Source organism: Schistocerca americana, chromosome 2, assembly GCF_021461395.2.
Source record: "Schistocerca americana isolate TAMUIC-IGC-003095 chromosome 2, iqSchAmer2.1, whole genome shotgun sequence".
NCBI lineage: Eukaryota > Metazoa > Arthropoda > Insecta > Orthoptera > Acrididae > Schistocerca > Schistocerca americana.
The window spans coordinates 415,544,608-415,563,440 of NC_060120.1; the positions used below are offsets into that span (position 1 = coordinate 415,544,608).

Sequence of the window (18,833 nt, forward strand, 5' to 3'; positions counted from 1 at the left end):
TTCTATTCAACAGATACCGTAATTCTTCTTTATTTTCACTGAAGATAAGAATGTCATCAGTAAATCTTAACACTGATATCCTCTCAACTTGAGTTTTAATCCCACTCCTGAACCATTCTTTTATTTCCATCATTGCTTCTTTCAACACTTAGACTGAACAGAAGGGGCAAAAGACTTTCCTGTTTCACACACTTTCACCCTTTCTGACCTGTGCACCCCATTCTTGGTCTTCCACTCTTATTGTTACCTCTTGGTTCTTGCACATATCGTATATTACCTAGCTTTCCCTATAGCTTTTCCCCATTTTTCTCAGGATTTTGAAGGTCTTGCATCATTTTACATTACTGGTCTCTTGATTTGTCTTCAGTATTGCTTCTATTATCAACCACAATGTCAGAACTGCCTCTCTGGTTCTCTTACCTCTCCTAAAGCCAAACTGATTGTCATCTAGCAGATCCTCAATTTTCTTTCCCATTCTTCTTCATGTTATTCTTATCAGTAGCTTGGATGTATATGCTGTTAAGCTGATTGTGCAATAATTCTCACACTTGTCTGATTTTTCAATCTTGGGAATTGCGTGGATGATGTTTGACTGTGCAATAATTCTCACACTTGTCAGATTTTTCAATCTTGGGAATTGCGTGGATGATGTTTCTCCAAAAGTCCGATGGTATATCACCAGTCTTATACATTCTGCTCATCGGCATGAATAATTGTTTTGTTGCCACTTTTTATGGAATTTTAACTATCCCTTCTGGTTTATTTCATTTTAAATCTTTGAAAGCTCTTCTAAATTCTGTGTCTAGTACTAGATCCCATATCTCTTCCCTATTGACTTTTGTTTCTTCATCTATCACGTCACGAGATAACTCCTCCCCTTCATAGAGGCCCTCAGTGTACTCTTTCCACCTATCCACTTTCTCCTCTGTATTTAACAATGGAATTCCCATTGCACTCTTGATGTTACCACCCTTACTTCTAGTTTTACCGAAGGTTGTTTTCATTTTTCTATATGCTGATTTGGTCCATCTGACAATCACGTCTTCTTTGATTTGTTCATTTTTTTCATGTAGCCATTTCACCTTATTTTGCCTGCACTTTCTGTTTATTTCATATCTTAATGACTCGTATTTCTATATTCCTAAATTTCCCTGAACATTTTAGTACTTCCTTCTTTCTTTGATCAACTGAAGTATTTCTTCCATTACCCATGGCTGCTTTACAGTTATCTTCCTTGACCTATTTTGTCCCTCCAACTTCTATTACTGGCCTTTTTAGAGATATGCATTCCTCTTCAACTGAACTGCCTACTGAGCCATTCATTATCACAGTCTCTGCAGCCTCAGAGAACTTCAAGAACTTCTTTCATTAGGACTTCCGTGTTCCACTTCTTTGTGCATTGATTATTTCTGACTAACCTCTTAAACTTCAGCCTACTCTTCATCATTACCAAATTGTATTCTGAGTCTGCATTTGTCCCTAGGTACACCTTACAATCCAATGTCGACTTCAGAATCTCTGCCTGACCATGATGTAATCTAACTGAAATCTTCCTGTATCTCCTGGCATTTTCCTAGTATACCTCCTCCCCTTGTGATTCTTGAACAGGGAATTCAATATTACCATCTGAAATTTGTTGCAGAACTTAGTTAGTCTTTTTCCTCTCTCATTCCTACTACCGAGCCCATGTTCTCCTGTAATTTTTTCTTCTACTCCTTCCCCTACAAACACACTCCAATCCCCCATGACTATTAGATTTTCCTCTGCCCTTATGTACTGAATTACTCGTTCAATATCCTCTTGTATTTTCTCTATCTCTTCACTTTCTGATTGCGATGTCAGCATGTGTACCTGAACTATTATTGTCAGTGTTGGTTTGTTGATTGTGATGAGAACAACCCTGTTACTGAACTGTTTACAGTAGTTTACTCTCTGTCCTACCTTCCTATTCATAATGATCCTACTCCCACTACACCATTTTCTGCTGCTGTTGATATTACCCTACACTCATCTGATCAGAAATCATTGTCTTCTATCTATTTCACTTCACTGATGCCCACTATATCTAGATTAAGCCTTAGGATTTCCCTTTTCAAATTTTTTTAGCTTCCTTGCCGTGTTCAAACTTCTGACATTCCATGCCCCAGCTTGTAGAATGTTATCCTTTTGTTGGTTATTCAATCGTTTCTCATGATCACACCTCCTTAGCAGTCTCCTCCTATATACAGGGTGATTCAAAAAGAATACCACAACTTTAAAAATGTGTATTTAATGAAAGAAACATAATATAACCTTCTGTTATACATCATTACAAAGAGTATTTAAAAAGGTTTTTTTTTCACTCAAAAACAAGTTCAGAGATGTTCAATATGGCCCCCTCCAGACACACGAGCAATATCAACCCGAAACTCCAACTCGTTCCACACTCTCTGTAGCATATCAGGCGTAACAGTTTGGATAGCTGCTGTTATTTCTCGTTTCAAATCATCAATGGTGGCTGGGAGAGGTGGCCGAAACACCATATCCTTAACATACCCCCATAAGAAAAAATCGCAGGGGGTAAGATCAGGGCTTCTTGGAGGCCAATGATGAAGTGCTCTGTCACGGGCTGCCTGGCGGCCGATCCATCGCCTCGGGTAGTTGACGTTCAGGTAGTTACGGACAGATAAGTGCCAATGTGGTGGCGCTCCATCCTGCTGAAATTGTGGAATTTGCAGCTCTCTGCTAGCTCTGCGAGTCGATTTTCCTGGGCTGCGAACAAATGCTTGCTGGATGCGTGCTACATTTTCATCACTCGTTCTCGGCCGTCCAGAACTTTTCCCTTTGCACAAACACCCATTCTCTGTAAACTGTTTATACCAACGTTTAATACGCCACCTATCAGTAGGTTTAACACCATACTTCGTTCGAAATGCACACTGAACAACTGTCGTCGATTCACTTCTGCCATACTCAATAACACAAAAAGCTTTCTGTTGAGCGGTCGCCATCTTAGCATCAGCTGACGCTGACGCCTAGTCAACAGCGCCTCAAGCGAACAAATGTACAACCAAATGAAACTTTATAGCTCCCTTAATTCGCCGACAGATAGTGCTTAGCTCTGCCTTTTGTCGTTGCAGAGTTTTAAATTCCTAAAGTTGTGGTATTCTTTTTGAATCACCCTGTATAAGCCACCAAACATTTCCTCCACAGTTCCTGTTCCTTGATCATCTGGTAATCCAATCATCACTGTCAATGCCACCTCCATCTACACTAGTATACCCAATGCCTTGACACTAATGAACACTACCTTTCCCAACATCCAACTGACTCCAGACCTACAACCTCCTTCCACATCACCACGACCAACTACATCCTCACCCACAATTACTACTCCTTGGGAGGTATCATCTACAACCAAATCCATCATACACCAATCGGCACCCCATGGCATAATTGTATGCTAACTGAAATGGGCTATCTACAGAAATCCTTGACAATGACCCAGAATCTCAAACCCCTCATGTGTTTCATATACACTGACGACACCTGTATGATATAGACAGGCAGTGATGATACCCTATCCACATAGTTCCAGAACTTCAGCATTTTCTCCCCCATTCTTTTCACCTAGTCCCCCTCAGCCCAACAAGCCACCTTCCTCAGTGCTGACCTCCACCTCAAGGATGCCCCACCAGTGCTTCTCTACACATCAAATCTGCCCGCCATCAAGTGACTGTCACTCATTCCACACCAAGAAGCACAGCCACCCACGGCCGTTGCATCTTTAGTGATGAGCAGTCCTTGTCCAAATGTACCAAAGGTCTCACTGAGCTTTCACAGACTGGAATTACACTCTCAGACAAGACCAGAAACAGATCTCTCATGCCTTGTCTCCCCAGTTAACTGTCATCCTCCATATAACTACTGCCATGACTCAGTATCACCAAGGACTGGAGCAATTGAAATACATTTTCTGACAGGGCTTCAATTATCTGTTATTGTACTCTGAAATAATAAATGTCCTTCCCACTATCCTCCCCATCACCATCCTCAGTATCACCAAGGACTGGAGCAATTGAAATACATTTTCTGACAGGGCTTCAATTATCTGTTATTGTACTCTGAAATAATAAATGTCCTTCCCACTATCCTCCCCATCCCTCCCACAGTGCTATTCTGCTGTCCACCCAGTCTATGCAATATCTTTGTCCATCCCTATTTCATCCTTGCTCCAAAACACTTTCTTCATAGCTCACACCGCTGCAAGACCTGTTCTTTATGTTCTTCCATTGCCACCTACTCCAGTCCTGTCACAGGCATCTCCTACTGCATCAAAGATAATGCTGCCTGTGAAAGCATCCATGGAATCTACCATCTTAGCTGCAACTGAGTGCTGCATTCTAGAGTAAAGAGCCAAATAAACTGGTGCACCTGCCTAATATCATGTAGGGCTCCCTCGAGCATGCATAAGTCCTGCAGCACAGCATGGCATGGACTCAACTAATGTCTGAAGTAGTGCTGGAGCGAAATGACACCATGAACCCTGCAGGACTGTCCATAAATCTATAAGAGTACGAGGGGGTAGTGATCTCCTCTGAAGAGCATGTTGCAAGGCATCCCAGATATGCTCAATAATGTTCATGTCTGGGGAGTTTGGTGGCCAGCAGAAGTGTTTAAAATCAGACCGATGTTCCTGGAGTGACTCTGTAGCAATTCTGGACATGTGGGGTGTCACACTGTCCTGCTGTAACTTCCCAAGTCCATCATAATGCACAATGGACATGAATAGATGCAGGTGATCAGACAGGATGCTTCCATTCATGTCACCTGACAGAGTCATATCTGGATGTGTCAGGGGTCTCCACTCCAATTGCACAAGCTTCACACCATTAGAGAGCCTCCACCACCTTGAACAGTCTCCTGCTGACATGCACAGTCCATGGATATTAACTGAAAACTTTTGTATTGTTTATGTAAACAAAGAACAGAGCCTACACTATATAAATTTTTCATTTATTTACTAACTTTACCACTTTGGCTACTTACTAGAGAGTCAAATGGGACCATGTACTTGCCAGCGTTAAATACTGAGAAAAATAAGAAATTCAAATTACAGTTACACTGAAACATACTGGAGATTCTTTCTAGCTGACAATTTTGATTTGGCTCCAGCAGCGTACCTGAGAGTTATGTACTGATTAATGAAATAAATAGACAGAATGTTTATATCTTTTGAAACTTTATATCGTATTCTCGTGTGGTTTAGAGGTTTCTGCCAGTAGCACTACTTATTCCTCTATAATTTTTCCTCCCATACCCATTAAAGTACTTCTTAAATAAAACTGTGAGAGATCTGGAGAAACTGTAAGGTTCCAGACTAATTACATAATGGCAATACAGGGATTTTGAAAGCATATTTTAAACTCCTAAACAAACCCATGGGCAGATGGGGACACCAGTCATAATTTATTTATTATGAACCGCACATGAAAACTGAAGAGACTGCCAGAGGTGAGAAATTAAGAGGATGGAATGTGGATAAAATAAAAGAACCAGAAACTGCAGAGAATTTCAGATGAAGTATTGGACAATTATTGGCTGAAAGAGGGGAAATGAAGAGAGTATAAGACAAATGGTTACCTCTGAGAGATGAAATAGTAAATGCAGCAGAGAGTCAAATAAGTAAGAAAATAAGGCTTTGTAAAAATTCTTGGCTATCACTGGAGATAAGGAATTTGGTTGACAAAAGGAGAAAGTATAAAATTTAGTAAATGTAGCAGGCAAAAAGGAATTATATGTCTAAGAATGAGATTGACAGAAAGTGCAAAATGGCTAAGCAGGAATGTCTATGGGACACATACAAGACTGTAGGAGCATGCATAACCAGGGGAAAGATAGATACTGACTATAGGAAAATTAAAAAGACCTTTGGAGAATAGAGAAGTTCCTGAATATCAAGGACTCAGATGGCAAGCCAGTACTAAGCATTGGGAAGGCTGAAAGATGCAAGGAATACGAAGGGGAATTATAAATGCAAAATGCATTTGTAAACAACATTAAAGAAATAGCAAAGAAAATAAATGAAAGTAAGATGGGAGATACAATACAAAGAGAAGAATTTGACAGAGCACTGAAAAACCAAAGTTGAAACAAGGCCACTGGAGTAGATAAGATTCCCACCAAATTATAGAGATCCTTGGAGGAGCCAGAAATGACAAGACTATTCCACCTACAATATTCATTTAAACAGATGGAATACCTTCACACTTTAAGAAGAATGTAATAACTCCAATTACAAAGAAGGACAGTCCTGACTCCTATGGACCACTGGTTTAATGAGTCATGGTTCCAAAAACTGACAGGAATTATTTACAGAAGAATGGAAAAACTGTTGAAAGTTGACTGAAGAAACATTTAAGCATTTGCAAGTTTGTAGAAACATTGTTGTGACTGTATTGACTGGAATACATTCTCTGGAATTCTAGTTAGTGGGGATAACATATAGTGAGCAAAAGGTTATTTACAACTTTTATAGAATCCACATTGCCATTATAAGAATCAAAAGACATAAAAGAGAAGCCATAGTTGTGAAGGGAGTTGTAACTAATTCACTTTATCAGCTTTGTTGCCCTTGGTAGCTGCTGTTTGTTCTTTTGATCATTGCAACATGCTGAAAACAAACAATGATGGAAGGATAGTTTGAATAATGTGTTGAAGTGTTTTAGACTGCACCTTCTGAACTGTGCACCTGGTTTCATTACATTACATTAATACTTGTTCCATAGATCAAGAATATGACATCTAGTAATGATATGGAGCATGTCAGTTTAACATAAGATTTCATCTACTGAGTACAACAAGTTGTCATTCAGGAATTCTTTTACTCACACAACAGAGGTACAGCTTAAGTCATCTGATGCATCTCACCTGGGGCAGCCAGATGACAATAGTCAAGAATTTTGTGTGTCCAACCAGTCAGACAAAAGTGCAAAAAGTGTGTTTTTCTTGCATATTAATATACAGTCATTAAAAAATAAACTCACAGAAATGGAATGTTGGTTGGAAGAATTAAATTGCTATGTTATGATAATCAATGAGCACTAGTTAAATCATAGTGAACTTCAATTAAGTGTACCTTATCGATACCAATTAGCAACATGTTACTGTAGAAAAAATTTTAAGCATGGTGGTGTTTCAATCTTCATCAAAGAAACAAACAATTTAGAATATGAAGTGATAGATGTAAGTTCTCTATGTATAGAAGCAGTTTTTGAAGTCTCAGCAATAATGATACATTACGTGATCAAAAGTATCCAGACACCCCCAAAAACATTATGTTTTTCATATTAGGTGCATTGTGCTGCCACTTACTGCCAGGTACTCCATATCAGCAACCTCAGTAATCATTAGACATTGTGAGAGAGCAGAATGGGGTGCTCCGCAGGACTCATGGACTTCAAATGTGGTCACGTGACTGGGTGTCACTTGTGTCATACATCCGTATGTGAGATTTCCACACTCCTAAACATCCCTAGCTCCACTGTTTCCGAAGTGATAGTGAAGTGGAAACATAAAGGGACAGGTACAACACAAAAGCATACAGGCCGGCCTCGTCTGTTGACTGACAGAGACCGCCGACAGTTGAAGAGGGTCGTAATGTATAATAGGCAGCCATCTACCCATACCATCACACAGCAATTCTAAACGACATCAAGATCCACTGCAAGTACAATGACAGGCAGGAGCTGAGAAAACTTGGACTTCATCGTCGAGCGGCTGCTCATAAGCCACACATCACACCAGTAAATGCCAAACAAGTCCTTGCTTGATGTAAGGAGCATAAACATTGGATGACTGAACAGTAGAAAAACATTGGATGGAGTTTGTGCACTGTCCCACACATACCACAATACTTAAGCTTATCTAGAAACTCTCATGATTCACGCAGTCAAAAGCCTTTGAGAGATCACAAAAAATTCCAGTGCGTAATGTTCAGTTATTCAGAGCATTTAATATTTGGTCAGTGAAAGCATATGTAGTATTTTATGTTTAGAATCCTTTCTGAAATCCAAATTGACATTTTGTTAGTATTTCATTTCTACAAATATGTGAAGCTATGCTTGAGTACATTACTTTTTCCAGAATTTTGGATAAGGCTGCCAGAAGTGAGATTGGGTAGTAGTTATTAGCATCAGATGTATCCCCCTTCTTATGCAATTGTTTAACGACAGTGTATTTCAGTCTATCTTGAAAAATGTCCTGTTTTAGTGATCTACTACATATATGGGTGTGACTTATCTTTTTTTTTTTTTTTGGGAACAAGCTTTAAGTACTCTGTTGAAAATGGCATCAATTCCAGGTGAGCTTTTACTTTTGTGTGTATTTATTATTTTCACTTGGAGAGGTACATTGAATTTCAGTTTTATCAAAGTGCATAGGTACTGCCTCTTCCATATACAGCCTTGCTTTTTCTAATGAACAGCTCGATCATATTTTCTCTACAGAACTTAAAAAGTGATTATTAAAAACATTTTCTACTTCTGACATTTTGTTAACTGATAGACATACAGGCTTACTGTGCTCTCAGTTGCCCTGTTTCCCTCTTCACAATATTCAAAACTTTTCAATTTTATTATCAGAGGTGCTAATCTCAGACTTAATTATGTAGTTTTGTACTTTTTAATAACGTTTATTAACACAGTGCAGTAGTTTTTATAATGTTTGACTGTTTCTGGATCATTATTCCTTCTAGCTATAAGATACATTCCCCTTTTCTGTTTACAAGATATCTTTATCCCTTTAGTAAGCCACAATTTTTAGATGCTTACTTACAGTTTTATTTCAGCTTTCTTAAGGAAACTGTCAGAAATGTACTCACAGAGATATCATGAAAGAGGTGAAATTTTAAATTAGCATCAGGTTCCCTATGCAGCCCATCCTAGTCTAAGTGTTGAAAGCTTTCCCTAAAATTTGTAATTGTTGACTTATTAATTGCACACACTATTTTGGAGGTTTCTTCATTATAATGTGAAATATGCTCCCTGGAACCTGTCAGTATTAACAATACTAAGTCATGAAATTGTTAGGCGGTGTATGGGGGAAGATGTCAGTGATATAGATCAAGAAAGAGATGAGAAAGACAATTATTTTACAATAGCCAGTGGTCACAGTTCTGCCAGTGGAGGCTCATTCAGAAGAAGAACTTCAGGACAGTTGTGATGGGGACCTTTCTGTTTTTGTTTTTTGTTTTTTTTTTTTTCTCAATAAAATGCATAAAGTTATAGTTAAAATTAAACCTATTCAGAGTGATGATAAAGAAAAATGTAAATCCCAACACTGAATGTCAATTTTGCAGATTTTCTTTTTGTATGTATCAGGTGCAACTGTTATGTGAAATTTAAACCTTGTAATTTAGTTTTATATGAAAATTTACTAGCTCTAGAGCTTTATAATTTTAATTTGGTTCTCTAAAAATTTGTTTATGTATATTATTTTGAAAAAACTGCACAAAAGTATATGATTTTGAGTGATAAAAAGTAAAATACTGCAGGTTTTATTTAGTGCAACAAATCAGCAAGTATTTAAACATCATTTACATAATTGTAAAATAAAATGTTATCAAACTTAAATTAAAATTTTCATTTGATTTACACCTTAAATCTCAGTTTAAACAGAAGGGTCTCAGAGACCCCATCTCAAGGTATATGTTCAGAAAAGTCAGCCGAGGGTTAATACCATTGTTGAAATAATAACAGTTGATGTTAAGTTCAGGCTTCATGGTTCTCATTTGGATGCAGGTAAAGGAATGTTTCGCACTGCATTTGGTTACAGTTCCTTTTATGCAGTTTAGTGCAGTAGTACCCTCAGTGAAATAAGTAGCAATTGTTTAGTGTGGTTAAAGGAAAGAAAACCTAAGGCTCAAGTTTAGTCACTATTGTGGGTAGCATAATATGTAATTTCACAAGGATAACACTATGTTTTTCAGGTTCATTAATCACAGTCAACAAAGTCAAATGCAAATTTACAATGTGAAGTAATTACAAGACACTGACATTCAATTAATAAAAAAACATATGACAAGGGCCTGAGATCCGATTCAAGCAAGAGGGTGTTTTTTTTTAAATCAAAAAGGCATGAATTTGCAATGCAGATGACCAGCCACACATGGTCAGAAGTATATTCAGATACACCTGTAAACAAAAAACTCAACAAGTTCATGAACCTATTCAAATGAAAATTTGAGGAGGCATTGCCTAAGATGGTACATTCTGTTGGGGAATATAGTAGAAAGAACTGGGTAATGAAAGGTATCAGAAAATCCTCTGAAACTCTCAAATATCTCAGATCTATTACATAAATAAGTGTGATCCAGCCTTCTTATAGTTCTTTCTCAGAAAGTTTCCATAAACACAACACACAGCTACAAATAAGTAAGTACCTTACACAATGCCGGTGGTACCCATCAATGTGTGTGTGTGTGTGGGGGGGGGGGGGATGGAGGGGGGGGGGGGAGTCAGTAGGTTTGTACATACAATGGAGAGTAAAATGACCACAGGTCTAGATGAAGTTCCAATGTGTCCACTAAAAGACGGCATTAGCAGCATAACAGCACCCCTAGCAGTCATTATAAGTGAGTCACTCTCACCAGGTTGCTTCCCTGATTACCTTAAGCATGCAGAATTTCTTCCAGTACATAAAATATGTGATACAGAATATGTAGAGAATTACACACCAGTTTCATGACTCATGACTGTCTTCCTTTCCAAAAATAATAAGAACTATTATGGAAAAGAGACTTATGGATTGTGTAGATAAATATCAACTTCTGTGCAAAGAACAACTTGGCTTCAGATCTGGAAAGGGAACAGAATAAAAGTTAACAAAAGCTGCTTTAGGAGAACAAGTAACTGGCATTTTTCTAGACCTCAGTAAAGGTTTCACACAGTTGATCACAAAATACTTCTAGGTAAACATGAAGCAATAGGAATAAGGGGAATGGTAAATAAATGGTTTAGGTCTTCCTAGCAGACAGAGTGCGCCAGACCGAGACTCGATCTCAGGACCTTTGCCTTTCGTGGGCACTTTCCCATAAAAGACAAAGGTCCCAAGTTCGATTCTCAGTCTGGTACACAGTTTTAATCTGCCAGGAAGTTTCATATCAGCACACACTCCACTGCAGAGTGAAAATTTGATTCTGGAAACATCCCCCAGGCTGTGGCTAAGCCATGTCTTAGTAATATCCTTTCTTCCATGTGTACTAATTCTGCAAGGTTTGCAGAAGAGCTTCTTGAAGTTTGAAAGGTAGGAGACAAGGTACTGGCAGAACTGAAGCTGTGATGATGGGTCGTGAGTCATGCTTGGTAGAGCACTTGCCTGCAAAAGGCAAAAGTCCTGAGTTCGAGCTCGATCTGGCACACAGTGTTAATCTGCCAGGAAGTTTCATATCAGCACACACTCCACTGCAGAGTGAATATTTCATTCTAGATTATAATAATACTTAGAAAGTGTATTACTTGTGTAAACATGTACTTTTTAAAATGGAACAATGCCTATTGACATTAACAAACTAAAAGTAGGTTAAATTATAATGTGAGTGGTGTTTATTGCAGGCTTCTAGCGAAAATCATTTACAAGATATTGTATTTTGGAAAGTTTCCATACCGACACTTGTTTGTGCTATTCAACCTGCTTAGTTTCTACGTACAGTGTTGTTACATTTGCTTACAGTGTGCTTGTGTGTTCCTTGAGTGCATTCTGACTTGCGAGTCATTAGTTTGTGACAATCATAAATGGGCTTTACCAATGCAGACAAATCTGACACGCTTACGGTGTATGGAGAGTGAAGGTGGGATGCAGTTCATTCTTGTACACTGTATGTGGCAAGATATTCCAACAAACATCAGCCACCTCAGTAACTATTTATCAACCTCTTCAACCCCTTATGTGAAAGTGGTAGTGTAACACCCAGACAGCACAACAGAATGAAACAAGTGATGACAGAAGAGGGGGAAATTAATAATCTGGTGCTGTTTCAGTTGATCCACATGTTAGTTCCCATGGAATCGCAATGAGTGGCATGAGTCAGGCAACTCTCTACATCAAGAGTTGCACGGAAATGATTATGAGAATCATGTTAACTTCTGTTCATGGACATTAAGACAGGATACTCCAGAAGTATCATGTATCTTTATTAGTTATGAAGCCACATTTATCAGTCATGGCCAGATAAACAGACAAAACATGCACTATTGGTCTATTGACAATCCACATTGGCTTCGTTAGGTGGAATTTCAGTGTCCATGAAGTATAAATGTGTGGCGGGATAGTGAACCATTAGCTCAAAGGCTCATTTTTCACAGTCGGAACACTGAATACAAACAAGTATTGCCGCCTCCTAACAGACCATCTTCCACAGATGCTAGAAGATGTTCCTCTGCAGACTAGGAGGAACCTGTGGTTCCAACATGATGGGTATCCAACCCATAGTGCATGAAGTACTACAGCATGTCATCACAAATCCCTTTGTTTCTTGGCCATAGTTTTTGAGTGGCCATTCATGCAGACAGACAGCTTCTTAGTTATCATACCCACATAGAATGCAGCATAGTGGCTGCATGAATGGCCATTGACAAACTGGCCAAGGAACAAGTGGGCCACCCTGTTGCTGAGCAACTTGCCAAACATGACATCCTTCGTTTCAATGACTACTTCATAGCTTTTCTGAATTGCCAGGTAGGAACTTTCCCTGCAATATATTCTACTTTCCCATAACCTTCCTGGCCTCATCCTTTGTTAGTCATTGTCCTCTCCCACCCACCCCCTTCTCTGTTCCCATTCCAGCACTACACAGCCCTCATTCCTCCATCACACCAGCCTTTTTACTTCTCTCCTTTTCTGCTATCCCCCCACCTTTCTGCTGCCCTCCATCTAATCTCCCGACTGCACATAGCTGCCCTACCCTCTTTCCACCTCATTCCTGCGTACTCCCCAACAGCACGTCACTGTCCGCCACCCATACGCTACTATCCCTCCCCCTCCCTGCCCCAGCCTCCTCCTTACACCCACACAGTAGCCACTACCATCATGCACTGGTGCTGCTGCTCGCAGTATGACTGCAGTCATGTGTGTGTGAGTTGCATTTGCGTGAAAGTGCATGTGTGTCTAGTTTTGATGAAGACCTTACTAGCCAAAAGCTATATTTGTGACAGCCTTTTGTTGTGGCTATCTGCAACTCAAAATCTCCACTATATGGTGAGTAGCTTTCTTTTTAGATTACTGCTACATTCCATCCTGGATTTTCCATTGTTTGATTTTTGAAACATTAAAACATTTAATGTTTCTCTATTTTGTTTTTTAATCAGTCTTGAAAATTTCAGGACTGACAGAGTAGATGAACCAACTCCCCACAAATTAGGACCAATGAGATTTCTATGAATGAATGTGAATAATGAACATAAATGAAAACAAAGTACTGTGTGTATGACATATCCTAATGAAGTGACTGTTACAATGTACAGACATGCGAGTTGTATGCACTGTGGGCTCTTGGGACCATGCATGTGACTTGCTGTAACAGTATAGGAAATTTCTAACATTCACGACAAAAAAGAAAATTTTACCAGCTTTAAAATAATTTAACTTATGATTATTTTGTGATAAAAGCATATTGATTTATGCAGAAATTGTTTTAAAAGACATGGTATCATGACTTTTCTATTCCTATCCACACACGAAAGAGTATCACTACTCATTAGGAAAAGACAAAACAGAACTGTGAATAAATGCAAATGAACACTCTGAGGACACCACAAAGAAAGAGAAACTAATGATACATTTTAGGATGTAAATATTTGAAAAATTACAAAAACCACATGACTACTAAAAAATCAGATCAATGCATGGGTTACTCATGATGATACTAGACATCAGATGTGAAATGTCATTGCTAATTTCCTCAGAAACTACTTAGTCCAAATGTTACCTTTTCACATTGACATTTAGTATTTTTATATTGTGATATTATGACCAGCTTATATACTGTTTAGTTAATACCTAATGCAAGGTTACAATATAATATTGTCTTATTTGGAGTGTTCTGATATTGACAATATGTTATGGAATTTAACGAATTCAACTAAAAAATCAATATTCATAGTGATATGTTTTGGTGACAGTTGTTTTACAAAAAGCAGCCAGGATATAAAAGAACACTTATTTTTCAGTGTACCCAATTTGTCACCACTGGCAGATCCTGTTGTGAATGAAATTGCAAAGAAGTACAATAGAACACCAGCACAGATCCTTCTTCGGCACTTAATTCAACATGGAATTGCTGTAATTCCAAAGAGTTCAAATCCTAAACGCCTGAAAGAAAATTTCCAGGTATGAAAAATATTATAATTATGCATCAATCATTATTTCAAACAATTTCTCATATAGTTATTGTGATGTGATATAAAACTGTTGTTTGTTTCAGGTGCTTGATTTTGAATTGAAAGAAGATGATATAGATAGGCTTGATGCATTAGATAAAGGAGGGAAAGGTCGCATTTTCACTGAAAATGTGATGAAGGGGTTAGTAATTAATAAACCATATTAATACGAAGTTGATTTACATAACTATATGACTAAAGATTTGAAATTAATGTGTATTTAATAAACAACAGAAGAAAACAGTAAGTGCACTTATCATTGAGAATGCTACTTAATGCCACAATAATTCAGTAATAGTTTGTTCTTTTTTTAGACAGTGTTTTAGTAATCACAATTAATGTTGAAATTACGAAATTCAGGCACTTCTCTCCTTTTTCCTCCAAAATTATTATTGATTATTCCCCAAGTACTATCATAGCAACATTCTTAGCTTAACTCATTACATTAGCTATGTCCAAATAATTACTGAATGAGCATTTGAAATTATTACACAACAAAGACAATTCAGGTGCTGGTCAAGACAGCATATGTCATCACATTTACATGAGAAAAAAGACAGAGATGCCAATAATGGATCATCATGTATTGTTACAATACAAAAATGAATGATGATTGGTACCAACAATGGTAATCCCATAACAGCACTTTATCAGCCTTCAGTCACAGTGTAATATGTATAACCGTGACATCACTTTATCAACCTTCAGTCACAGTGTAATATGTGTGACCCCATCTCTCACCTACATAACCCACTGGCCATTTGAGTTTTAATGCTCCATTTTTTCATAAAAGTCTAATGTCTCCTTTTGAGACTTCATCTGACTCTATGCACATGATCACATATCTACTTTGGCATATTTGAAAACAAAATTTCATAGATAAATTAATGTTTATCAATGTTCTTTGCTATAAAAGCTATAAAGTTTTTACAAAGTTGGCAGTTTCTTACATTTGTGGGTACAAGTGAATTTCATACTGAAATAACACCCCAACACCACTTTCAATGAATAATGCTTTATTATAATTAACATATTTACACGAGTTGACCACACAGTTCAATAGTAAACAAGAGACTGCCTGAGTCCTCGGTACCAAGTATATCTTAGCACAGATATTTCACATTACTCGATACATCAATCCAACACAGAACTCTCCCTCAGAGGGTGGAGCACAGAGTAGGAGCAGTTAGAGAAAGGGAACAGGACTTAGGTGGAGGAAAGTGAAGACACGACATAATCTTCTAACCATGCTGGCTGGCACAGAGGTCGACCCACATGGGAGAGTGGGACATGGATAGGCATAGGTTTTGAGGACTGTGGCTGAACACATTGGACGTGATGTGTGAGTAGACTGTCCTCAGCCGTGGAAGCTCGAAGACAGCCATCTACAAAGTTAATAGGTAACTGGAAAACTCAGATGAGTATTAGGTTACAATCAGAGTCTCTGAGGGAGTGAGGTGGTGCATGAATAACAAACAAATAGTCTTTATGACATTGCAAGGAAATATCCTTGATGGGGTACGCAGAGACATTTACAGTGAATGTAGCTGTGGCAGCAGAAGGCATGGGAAATGAGAGGAAAGGTATGACCAATTCATTACATGCAACACTGTCACTAACACTGCCCTTACGAGGAGGGAGGGTATGGGAGGTGGGGGTGCCTACTGAACACTCACCAATGCAGCTACACTTGTATTGAGCTCTGAGTCCTCATCATCGGAGGTGTGGCTAGAAAGAACCCACAGTGGTTTGAACTGTTGTAGGGAGACTGTTTGTGGTTTGCCATTTAGCATGATCATCACAGTATTTTCCGATCAACTGAAATCCCGAAGAGGCCCGGAATATGGCAGAGTTAGGGATGGACAAATGGTGTCATCTTGTAACATAATAAAGTCACAGCTTCTAAGGTCTCTGTGGAGAAAAATTTGCTGGCATTTGTGTGCGTGGGGTTGTGGTGTGCACATGCACACAATGTGTGAGCAAACTTCCTTGACTGAAGAGGGCAGTACCTCTTCAACAGTAGTATTAAGAGTCTCAACAAATTCAGCAGGTAGTACGAGGGGATTTCTACAGGTGAGGCTTTCAAATTGTTTTTATAGACTGTGCATATGCCCAATAGAACCCACAGAAGAGTGTCGGATCATGAGCCCGAGTGACATATTAAAGCTTATTTCAGCATTCAGTGCCAGCGTTTGACCACTCTGTTACTTTGTGGATGATAAAGCTGTTGTACAAAATTACTTGGCACCACACAGAGTGCACAAGCAGTCAAAGAGCTGATGGCCCTGATCTGTGTTCACACAGGTACGAGCAGCCCTTAGCGGCTCGCCATCTTATCTTATTTACAACTTTTCATGACGTCGCCTTTCCGGCTTAGATTTTTTTTAGAATGTGACTTGTAAGTACTGCATCTCTTTCCAGTTTATTAATGTCTTATATACATATTATGTTTTAGAACAGTAGTTTAATTCTGAAGACGACACTCATAGTAGTGCCGAAACCTGGTCAGTTTTGACTTAAAATTTGTGACCGAGGGCTTATTTGTTCTAACATAATTCTGACATGGTCACTGAACCTTAGCAGCTATGTTCAAAGTTTTAATCTGGCATTTGTTAAGAAGAGTGGGGTATAAAATTCTGGCACCCCACTATCTGCTCTGTGGCAATGGGAATGGCAGTGATATTATGTGTCCTGGTTTTCTCTTACTGTCAGTTCTCCTAGCGACTTCAGACTTCCATGACTTCACCCTTCAGAGGCTCTTTCCTGCTGGTTCAGCACCTTGATACGTATTGTTGAGTTGTACCCTGAACACCTGCTTTGTCACTAGTATGATGCTATCTCATGGCTTCCATGACATTATGATTTGCTTGCAGACTTGGCCACTTGGTCATTCCCCCATGCTGCATAAGCTTCCGTGTCTGCCGCAACTCACTCAACATTTCCCCATAGCCGGCAATCTATTGGTCATTGACATAGACGGTTCAGCTTCTGGGGGTGCCAAGGTAGAACTTTGACAAATTTTTAGTATCTGCCAGGGCACTACCCTGGGGTGTAACAAAATGCATACAAACTGTGAAAAGCTAAAAGAAAAAAAAGAAATGCCAGACCACTACAGCATTAATACCTGAAAACTGTAATTGAGATGAAATTAGATGAAGCAATGCAGTGATGGTTCCAGAAGAAGAGAGTAGAAGGGGTTCTGGTTTAAGGTTTGATGTTAACAGAAAGAGAAAGAGAGTTTAATGAAACTGTGTAGGCTGGAAGAAAATTTAATGCTTCATAAAGATGGCTGACTCATTTAAACAATGTTACAGGATTCAAGAAATTGCTGTTCAGGGAGAGCAACTTAAAGTTAACATAAAATTAACAAAGGAGTAGTTGTTGCTATTTGTGAGGGATTCTTCAGTTACATCAAACAAAATAATTTTTCCATGGAACACATTTACAATACTGATGGAACCGGATTGTAATGTAAGGGCATTCCAACATGAAATTTAGCCTCTCAGCCTGAAATGCAAGCTACTCGAAAAAATAAGAGTGAACAAAGGCTTATTGCTCTTTACTGTGCAAATTCAAACTGAACTGATTTGTTATTGGTACATAAAAAATACCTACATTCAGCTTTACTTCACTTGCATCAGAAAGGAGTCTCAATGGACAGTACTATTTTCAGAGTCTGGTTCCATTGTTTGTTTGTTCCTGCTGTGCATATGTATTTGGAGAGGAAAGGTTTACCTGAAAGAGCTATTCTTTTACTGGATAATGCACCTTGTCATCCTGCAGAAGATGTAGGTTACTGGTTTACAACAGTGGAGTGAAGTGCCTTCCACCTTTCCTTACATCAGTCATACAGCCAAAGGGCCATGGTGTGAAAAAAGCCATGAAACAACATAATCAATCAAATCTCATGAAACATATTGTGCAAGAAGATTCAGACATACTTAGTTTGTGGAAATCCCTGATTGTGCTTGATGGAATCCATAATATTTGTAAGGCTTGGGACAATATGATGATGACAACCATAGCACACTACTCAAAGAAAATTGCAACAGCCTTTCCTCTGTTAAAAATTGCTTTAAGGCTATAGTAGTGAGGAATGTGATACTGCTACCTGTCTGACCAATCTTGTAAACAAATTTCTGGTGGTGAAGCTATAGATGACAATGATTAAATAGTGATGCCTAGGGACCAGTATTTGTGCAGCTGAGTGATGAGCCATGGATATGGTGAAAAAAGAGTGTGAAGACAAGGCAATCGAGGAACACATTATCACACACACTGAGGTACGGAAATTCAGTGACCTGTTACTAGAGTATGCAAAACAAGATTTGTTTGACTGTACTGATGTTGTGACTCCATGGTAAACAACAACCATCTTCACGTAAAATTAAATCAAAAACTGAGACTGAAAAATTTGGT

At 38.6% G+C, this 18,833-nt stretch overlaps 1 protein-coding gene across 1 annotated transcript in view; it reads left to right on the forward strand.

The window, feature by feature from the left end:
• Window positions 1–18,833, forward strand: part of LOC124595657 (dihydrodiol dehydrogenase 3-like) — a 50,359-nt gene that overhangs the window by 18,879 nt on the left and 12,647 nt on the right. The window contains exons 5-6 of the mRNA XM_047134499.1: window positions 14,205–14,364; window positions 14,459–14,556. Of these exons, the coding sequence (XP_046990455.1) occupies window positions 14,205–14,364; window positions 14,459–14,556 (258 nt within the window). The remainder of the gene's footprint in view (window positions 1–14,204; window positions 14,365–14,458; window positions 14,557–18,833) is intronic.